Source organism: Hypomesus nipponensis, chromosome 18 (genome assembly GCF_054491055.1).
Source record: "Hypomesus nipponensis isolate SF chromosome 18, ASM5449105v1, whole genome shotgun sequence".
Lineage (NCBI taxonomy): Eukaryota > Metazoa > Chordata > Actinopteri > Osmeriformes > Osmeridae > Hypomesus > Hypomesus nipponensis.
This window is the reverse complement of record NC_140378.1, coordinates 21,012,611-21,022,496: the sequence shown is the minus strand read 5'-3', so window position 1 is coordinate 21,022,496 and position 9,886 is coordinate 21,012,611. Positions and strand designations below refer to the sequence as shown.

The 9,886-nt window shown below is 46.4% G+C and overlaps 1 protein-coding gene across 1 annotated transcript; it reads left to right on the top strand.

Moving 5' to 3' along the window:
* Window positions 1-274: 274 nt before the first annotated feature.
* On the top strand, window positions 275-6,302 carry LOC146252677 (serine/threonine-protein kinase SBK1). The gene is made up of 4 exons (XM_084681203.1): window positions 275-491; window positions 3,119-3,331; window positions 5,090-5,292; window positions 5,508-6,302. Exons 2-4 carry the CDS (start codon window positions 3,169-3,171, stop codon window positions 6,276-6,278), a joined length of 1,137 nt encoding a protein of 378 aa, XP_084537329.1. The 5' UTR covers window positions 275-491; window positions 3,119-3,168; the 3' UTR covers window positions 6,279-6,302.
* The last annotated feature ends 3,584 nt before the right edge of the window (window positions 6,303-9,886 follow it).

Genomic DNA, 9,886 nt, shown 5'->3' with positions numbered 1-9,886 from the left:
CAGGCAGGCAGGCAGGCAGGCAGGCAGGCAGGCAGGCAGGCAGGCAAACAGACAGTCAGACAGGCAGACAGACAGTCAGGCAGACAGGCAGACAGGCAGACAGGCTGACAGACAGACAGACAGGCACACAGACAGGCAGACAGACAGACAGACAGACAGACAGACAGACAGGCAGGCAGGCAGGCAGGCAGGCAGGCAGGCAGGCAGGCAGGCAGGCAGGCAGGCAGGCAGGCAGCACTAGCCCCTTTCTCCAGTCCTCTGATCCACTGCACAGCTGCAGCTGAGGTGAGGGAAGGACAGAGGAGAGGTCTACACCTCCAGACACACACACACACTCACACACACACTCACACCTCAGAGCTCTCTGCACCTCCACACACACACACACACTCACACACACACACCCTCACGCCACAGGCAGGCACGAGGTGTGTGTTGCTGCATGGGCTCTACAGTGTTCATTCAGAAGTTTGTCATCGACCACAGCGAAGGTAAGACTGGAACTGTAAGCTCTGGGGTTGAGGGGATATCTATCTGGAACAGAGGATGAGCAACACTTTAATATGGAAAGAAATTAGTAATTCATTCAGTGAATTCAGTTATTCATATACTGTACCTGTATACTGTATCTTTTTAAGGGGAAAGAGTTTTCATTCATATTATGTTAGATTCCTGTGATATGTACTGTAATATAGATATCTTCTAAATGTTAATATTTACATGCTAGATGTGTGTTGGGGCAAAAAACATTGTCGTAGAAAAAGTGTGTACGTTTAATGTTTTAACATGAATGTTTTTTGCAATGTTACAAACATATTCCCAATACTAATACCAAAATGATAATTTGAGAAAATACTAATTGTAACATATTCTCAATTACTGAAAAAGATTTGTTTACATTGAAATTGGCATTTTGTTTACAAATTGCATTTGAAACTGACAGTCACTATCATAACTATATGGGAATATATATTCCACAAATATCAAAACCTTTTTTTCATTTAATTCGTATCGTAGATGTACTTGTACAACACCATATCCATAGAATACCAACTTGGTTCCCGATTGAGATGATTCCATCTTTGAGTTTAGCACAATTACACAAAACTGTTTGTAAACGATTGCATGCCGTCACCTGTAGTTTTTCAATTAGACTTTAATATTTAGGATATTTCATTAATTCATTTATTCAACATTATTAAGTTAATTAAAGTTAAAGTTACGAAGAAAAGATGGTGCCGTAATGAAAACCAACAATATTGCAAATACAAATGGTTGTACTGCACAGATAATAACTTTGAGTTTGTTGTTTTGCCCAGTTTTGTTTAAATTAAAATACATTTATATTGTATTATTTTTATATGTCCACAATACACAAAAAAGTGTTGATTTTGGAACTACTTTACACCTAACTAACAACCATGACAAACCAGCATCAGTGTGAAGGATTCGTTCATGTATTAAACTGACACTCACATTCCAAATAGTTCAAATCATAAAAGCTTTTTAAAATATTTATCGAATTCATTACAAAAGCATGGAATTGTGTCCTTGACTTCATGTCTACAATAGTTACAGTGTGAATTAAATGTAAGGTCCAAGACCATTTTTTCAACACGTCGAATCATTTTCGTAAACTCTTAACGCACCAACACACCGATGGCAAACGGCTCATTTCATGCTCCAAATCACACACTGTAAACTCAACTCCAACAAAAATTCATAACACAATGATACACTAACACAATACAATTTGTCTATCAAAACACATGTTCTCTTTCAACAGGAACGTTTAGTCAGTCAAAGCACAATGTCATAAAAACACATGTTCTCTTTCAACAGGAACATTTAGTCAGTCAAAGCACAATGTCATAAAAACACTGAAACACTCAAAAACGCTCAGATGGAATTACAGAAACTGCATTATTCTATATTTGTCAAGTTTCAGTATTTTGATGGATTTAGTTTTTGCACTGCAGTTTCTATTGAAGCCGCTCTACATTTTTGTTTTGTTGGTTTAGTAAATATGCATTTTGTTTCTTTTGCTGCAGAAATTCAGAACAAAAAATGAATGACCCATCTCAGAGTAGCCTCATAGAATGTACGGTTTATGAAAAAAGAAGACAGAGAATTGCTGCAGTAAAGGCTTCATTTGCAACAGGACATTACTGCAAGATAACAGAAATATGCAATATACCTGTCATTTACAGTATTTCATCCCTATCTAGCTTTCATCCCTCGCTAGTTACCCTAGCTCTGGTCCTTCTCTGAGCGCCACCACACATTCTAACTCCTCTCCCTCTCCCTTGCTCCACTCCTCTCCCTTGTCCTGGTACTTGTCTCCCTCTCCCTTGCTCCACTCCTCTCCCTTGTCCTGGTACTTGTCTCCCTCTCCCTTGCTCCACTCCTCTCCCTTGTCCTGGTACTTGTCTCCCTCTCCCTTGCTCCACTCCTCTCCCTTGTCCTGGTACTTGTCTCCCTCTCCCTTGTCCCACTCCTCTCCCTTGTCCTGGTACTTGTCTTCCTCTCCCTCGTGCAGCAATACTTTTTCCTTTCTATCTTCGTGTTGCTCTATTATTCTTTTTCCACACAAAATCATCCCAAAGAGGTCCTCTTTACTGTCTGTACCATATAGTCATTCGATATGGTCAACCTCAACACCTGAGTTCCTGGTTGGGAATCAGCTGTGATTTACGTATTTGCATAACTTCAAACAGCTGTTTCTCCGTAGCAATGGAATAACATACAGGGGATATATTTGTGTTTCAATTTACAATATGAGCAGCTTTTCACTTTGACTTTAGCCAATAAGTGAGGTTTAGAACATGATGTTATCTGTTCTGACAAAGTGTGAAACCATTTGTATATTGGGCAGTAAAAATCGATGGATTTGGTCTTGGTTGAGCTTGTGTGTAAAATAAGTTCAACCATTTTAAATTTGTGTTTACTCTATGCATTTTGTGCTAAAGCAACAACAAAAATGTGTTAATTGTATAGCCTACACAGACAGATGTTGTGCTAACTGTGTAAAGAGTTTAAGAAAACTGTATTGAAAAAGTTGTCATAGCGATTGTAAAAAAACTGTTATATGTTGTTGTTGTTGTTCTGTGGTTGCCAGGTTTGTAAGGAGACCTGAGTGCAGTTGCCAGGTTTGTGAGGTGAAGCATCATGATTGAGCTGGGTCTGGCAGACGGCAGCCTGATCGACGAGCTGGTGGAGCTGACGGCACAGAGCCTGAGCCAGCTGGAGATCAACGAGCACTTCAACGTCGTCAAGGAGATCGGCCGGGGGAAGTACGGGAAGGTGCTGCTGGTCACGCATCGCTGCAGAGGTGAGAGGCATTCTGGGAAATGCCAAACTCTGTGGAATGATCCAGGTTCTGCTGTTGTGGTTTGAAGGGGGCCTGACTCATGGGATGAGTGTAGAAATACAGAAATCCTTCAAATGATCAATGATGATGATGGTTTTGTTGTAGTTGTGTTGTGGTTGTGTTGTAGTTGTGTTGTGGTTGTGTTGTAGTTGTGTTGTGGTTGTGTTGTGGTTGGGGATAGCAGGGGTAATCTGGTAGCTCCCTGGATAATTGCGTACCATTTAGGCCCTACAGCAGTGGCCTGGGTTCAAATCCGGTTCTGGCATTTCCTATAACATTTAACTTAAAACTGTCCAGAAAAGCATGAAAACTAGCCAAATTTGTCTTTAAACATGATTAGGGGGTTTGGGTGTGGCTCAGTGGTCAAGACTTCAGCAGGTTTAAGGAAATCTGTTTGTAGCTTTGTTTATTGGTGATGTTTTATGATTGTCTTTTCCCTCTGTATAACTCGAGACATGTACAGCTGTGGCCAAAAGGATTTGGAACTATTTTAAGAGCAGATTGACCACTGTAAAAGAGGGGACTGTTTGCATATATTGAAAAAGTTTGCCCCAAAAATAAATGAAATGTGCCTTATTGTATTCCAGTAGTCTATAGAAAGATGTGAAAACATTTTCCTCAAAAACTAAACCAGCAAACTTGCAAAACACAACATTTGTCACGACTATCATCTCAGTGCGCCTGCGCCTCGTCCATGGCGGGACGAGTTATCCCTTATTTCTCAGCGTGAGAAACGGTTGAAAGGCGTGAGTCTCGCGGAGGATGCGTGAATCCTGAATTTAAAGCATTCTGACATGTTTTAAAGACAGCTCTGAGAGATTTAACAAAACTTTCAACAGTGTTTGACTAACCTTTGAGTGTTTTTCTCAGTGACGCTTTGAAAGGCCTGTTAGAGGGTTACCGAGACTTCTGACAGTTTTAGAGAGACCGTTTTGGGGGCTGTTTCTAGCAGTGCGACCAGATATCTGGAACAGGATCTGTGAAAACAGACAGGTTGTAGGCTACGTTTCCGTCTCAGGTTTCCCTCAGTAACGAGCGCCCCGCCCTGCTAGTATCAGTCACCGATTTGTTTTATTCGTTCTTCGCACAGGTCTCATTTGTTTGTCATAGCTTTAGATTATTTATTTTACGTTTAGGCTCTCAAAGTCTCATGCATTTGCCGTGAGACTCACGCATTTCAGCCATTTCTCACGCAATTACGCTATTACTCAAGCTGAGAAGTAAGGCATAGCTTGTCCCGCTATATACAGTAGGCTACAATTAATGGTCGAGGCGCAGGCATACGGAGATGATAGATGTCTCGAGTTATACAGGGTTATATGCCAATCAGAAAATATCACCAGCACCCTAGTCGGACTGAATTTTTACCCAAACGTTGACAGGTAGGCTATGGGAATCTCACACCAAACTTTTGATAAAACTTGAGATCCCTGCATTTAGCAGATTTTCTCTATATTTAGACACTTGAAACTTGAACAGAGCTCATTTGAACTGAAACAGATTAGTTACTTACTGATCAGACAGATTTTCCATTTTCAAAAAGTGGGTTATGTATGTATGATGAAACCAACATCTCCGAATCACTTATATAGATCGATTAGATCAAAAAGAAATTGATTAGAATTTAGTAAAAATTGATAAAAGTCTTACTGAAGCACAGTTTAGTTTGAATCATCCGGACTCAAGCGAATCTCCGTGACCAGGTGTCCTGTGTTGCAGGGACTCCCATGGCACTGAAGGTGATGCCCAAGGCCTCCACCCGGCTGCCGGCCTTCCTGAGGGAGTACTGCATCTCCCTGCATCTCTCCTGTCACCCCTGCATCGTGGGGCTGTTTGGCATCGCCTTCCAGTCGCACGATCACTACGGCTTCGCCCAGGAGCTTGTCATTGGACGGGACCTGTTTGCTGTCATCCAACCAAAAGTGAGTGAGGTTTGCGTTTCCGAACTGAAGCTTTTGTTGTTTATGTGGTTTCTCTCTTTTAGTCTTTTGCTTTTCTCCTTTCTTTCTCTGATCCTTTTTTCCTCCTTTCTCTGCCTCCCCTCCCTCCCCCTCTCTCTCCTCCCCCTCTCTCCTCCCCCTCCCCCCTCCCCTTCCCCCCTCCTCCCCCCCCCCCTCCCCTCCCCCCCCCTCCTCAGGTGGGCATCCCAGAAGCATCAGTGAAGCGCTGTGTCCTCCAGATCTCCAGCGCTCTGGAGTTCATCCATGCCTGTGGGCTGGTGCACCGAGACATCAAGCCTGAGAACATCCTCCTGCTGGACCAGCTCTGCTGCCGGGTCAAGCTGGCCGACTTCGGCCTGGCGCAGAAGACAGGCACCCTGATCCGCTCCATCACCGGGACGCTCCCCTACATGTCCCCGGAGCTGTGTGCCCTGGCTCCAGGGGAGGGTGACGGCCAGGCCCAGCCCCTCAGCGTGGAGCCCAGCCTGGACACCTGGGCCCTGGGCGTGGTGCTGTTCTGCATCCTCACCGGGTACTTCCCCTGGGAGCGCTGCTCTCCTGGAGACGACTTCTACCAGGAGTACGCTGACTGGTGGAGGACGAGGGCGGTGTCGCGAGCCACCAGGAAACAGGAAGAAGAGGAAAGAGGAGAGGGGAAACAGGAAGAGGAGAAACAGGAAGAGGAGGAAAGAGGAGAGGGGAAACAGGAAGAGGAGAAACAGGAAGAGGAGGAAAGAGGAGAGGGGAAACAGGAAGAGGAGGAGGGAGGAGAGGAAGTCCCGCCCCTCTGGCGGAGGTTCACGCCGGTTGCCATGGAGATGTTCGGCCGCCTGATGGCGCTGGAGGCGGGGCAGAGGTGCGATGTACAGGAAGTGAGGTTGTACGTGGAGAAGGACTGGATCAAGGAGGCGTTCGTTAACGGGCAAACGGAGAGCGGAGGGGGCGGGGCTAATGTCCAGAGCGGGTAGGAGAAGCCCCGCCCACCTGGAGAAGGTGGGGTTTGAGGAGAAACCACCCCACTCCACCCCCCCCCCCCCCCCCCCATGTATCTCTCCCCCCTCTCCTCCACCCCCCCACCACGTGGACGGCTGAAGTGAACAATTTCACACCAGCGTGGGTGATCACAACCCCTGTGGTCGGTGCGGGGGCGTGTGTGTGTGTGTGTGATCCGCAGAGTTCATAATTCAGACATTGTGCACTAAACCTGTGACATCTTGATATGCAGTCAAATGCAAAGAAAATGTACAGATGACTAAATAGTTGGGCTGTGAAAAAATCTGATTAATCACATATTACCGATTTTGGGCCTTCTCGCTTTGATGCTCGTAGCCACTCGCAAAACTTTGGTGAACCCCTTGTCCTCAACAATATTAATCGGTGTACAGCTTTTTTCAATCAATTTGGCAACTGTTCTAGTCACCTTGTCCCAGGGTTAGTGAGGGGCCTACGCTGTTCAGTGAGGGTGGTTTGGCACATTCCACTTAAACTCCCCTCGCCGACCAATGCATGCTTCGTGTTGTCTTCCCGCAGAGTGTGCATATCACTTTGGTTTTATTGAATGTTCCATCTTTGTTTTTTAGGAACATGAACTTTCCATCCAGAAGGTTCCTCAGGTCCTCAGGTTCCATGTTTTGTATAAGAGTGGCGACTAGTGCAGATTGGGTGGAATTGTGGGTATATTACATTAAATGCGTAAAAAACAACTAAATAACCCTGTAATTTAATCATAAAGTGTTAACAGAATATTTTTCACAGCTCTACTAAATAGTAATCCTGTTAGGAGGAGACATCTAGGTATTACCAGTTAGCTGTGACACTGAGTAAGTGTGAACGCAGGATGTCTTTATGGGAATAGTTATGGATTGAATAGGTATTTACATGGGGATTGAGGGTGTTTATGCATTGTAAATATTCTAGAACTCTTGGAAGGGTATCGCTCAGTGTTCTAGATCTCTTGGGAGGGTATCGCTCAGTGTTCTAGATCTCTTGGGAGGGTATCGCTCAGTGTTCTAGATCTCTTGGGAGGGTATCGCTCAGTGTTCTAGATCTCTTGGGAGGGTATCGCTCAGTGTTCTAGATCTCTTGGGAGGGTATAGCTCAGTGGGAGGGCGTTAGAACTTCTATTATGTTCACGTTTTGGACAAAGATTTTCTGTTGAAAGAATATGTTATTATTTACGTATATTATTATATTGAATATTGACTATATTATTATTTACGCTGTAACTTCTCTATAAAGTAGCACGTTGTACACTTGTGACTGTGTGTCCTGAGAAGCACAAGAAGCAGCAGTTCTTCTGATTTGTATCTGTAGTAGCCCGTGGACGACGTCTAAACCCAGGCATCCGCCCTGGGGTGGGTGGGGAGGGGGTCACTGTGTTTCAGAGGGGTGGGTGGGGAGGGGGTCACTGTGTTTCAGAGGGGTGGGTGGGGAGGGGGTCACTGTGTTTTAGAGGGGTAGGTGGGGAGGGGGTCACTGTGTCTCAGAGGGGTGGGTGGGGAGGGGGTCACTGTGTTTCAGAGTGCTTTTGAAAATAAACACACGCATCTTTCATCTCTGCACTCCGGACTTTCATGCTGTCTCCTGGGAGGGTCGCATGTCTCTCTCTGGAGCCAGAAACATAACTCTCCCTGACACGCACACATACACACACTCCCTCTCTCTGCCCTTTTCACCTTCTGACAGCATCTCTCTAAATCCTCTCTCACTTTCTTTCTTTCCCTCCCCCTGCCCCCTCTCTCCCCCTCCCCCCTCCTCAGCTGCAGCTGGCTCTGTAGTGACGGACATCCTTCCCTTCTCTGGAGAGTTGGGGGAGGAGGGGGGAGCAGGGAGAGAGGAGAGGAGGGGAGGAGAGGGGAGCAGGGAGAGAGGAGAGGAGGGGAGGAGGGGGAGGAATCCTGGCACCATTCTTCACAGCATACTTGGCGTGTTACACTAACTAGGGTCATGTTTCTTCCCTGCGGGGGAGCGAGGGGGGGTAACATGTGACTGCTCCTCAGTACAAGCCCCGCCCCCCTCTGTGGTTCAGAACCAGACACATTCTAGTCCCACTCCAACATGCTGATATCAAGACCATCTATCTCTATGGAGACGTGTAAATGTATACACATATTTGGGACAAAACACATAGCAAGTGCTGGTTGAGTGATGTGTTCATGCAGCTCACTCTTGTAATCCAAAGTGATGTACAGGGTGGATTTGAACTTGTGACTTCTTAGTCTGAAGTCAAATGCTCAGTGAGCTACAGCCGTTCCCTCTTCCTCTAGATAGGTCCCCCTCCTCCTCCTCTAGATAGAACCCCCTCCTCCTCCTCTAGATAGGTCCCCTGATCCTCCTCTAGATAGTTCCCCTGATCCTCCTCTAGATAGGTCCCCCTCCTCCTCCTCTAGATAGTTCCCCCTCCTCCTCCTCTAGATAGGCCCCCCTCCTCCTCCTCTAGATAGGTCCCCCTCCTCCTCCTCTAGATAGGTCCCCTCCTCCTCCTCTAGATAGGTCCCCCTGATCCTCCTCTAGATAGGCCCCCCTCCTCCTCCTCTAGATAGGCCCCCCTCCTCCTCCTCTAGATAGTTCCCCCTCCTCCTCCTCTAGATAGGTCCCCCTGATCCTCCTCTAGATAGGTCCCCCTCCTCCTCCTCTAGATAGGTCCCCCTCCTCCTCCTCTAGATAGTTCCCCTGATCCTCCTCTAGATAGGTCCCCCTGATCCTCCTCTAGATAGGTCCCCCTCCTCCTCCTCTAGATAGGTCCCCTCCTCCTCCTCTAGATAGGTCCCCCTCCTCCTCCTCTAGATAGGTCCCCCTCCTCCTCCTCTAGATAGGTCCCCCTCCTCCTCCTCTAGATAGGCCCCCCTCCTCCTCCTCTAGATAGGTCGCCTGATCCTCCTCTAGATAGTTCCCCTGATCCTCCTCTAGATAGGTCCCCCTCCTCCTCCTCTAGATAGGTCCCCCTCCTCCTCCTCTAGATAGGTCCCCCTCCTCCTCCTCTAGATAGGCCCCCCTCCTCCTCCTCTAGATAGGTCCCCTCCTCCTCCTCTAGATAGGTCCCCCTGATCCTCCTCTAGATAGGTCCCCCTGATCCTCCTCTAGATAGGTCATCCTGATCCTCCTCTAGATAGGCCCCCCTCCTCCTCCTCTAGATAGGCCCCCCTCCTCCTCCTCTAGATAGGTGAACATAAAGCTGCTGTTGGTTCCAATCCCAGACACTCAGCAACATAAATACCTGCACTAGACGTGACCACTAGCCTGTTAGCACTGAGCAGGTTATTGTGGTCTCTCTTTGGAGAGATCTAGATGACCAAAATACCAACCGGTGTGTCATCGCTGTGCATGTCCCTTAAATAGTCTGGAGCGGTTCAGGGTGTGAAGTTACCTGTCAACAAGGCCATCATTGTTGTGGAAAATCACCTAATTCCTTTGGATAAAAAAAGATGATTAACTCATTTTATCCATAGACAGAGATGCAAAGTACAAATACTTTGTTACTGTACTTACATAGATTTAAAATGTTCTCAATTTATTTTTCTGACTACATTTTTTTTGAAAAAGGTTTGAAAAAGGGTTTCTGAAAAAAGTTTGTAAA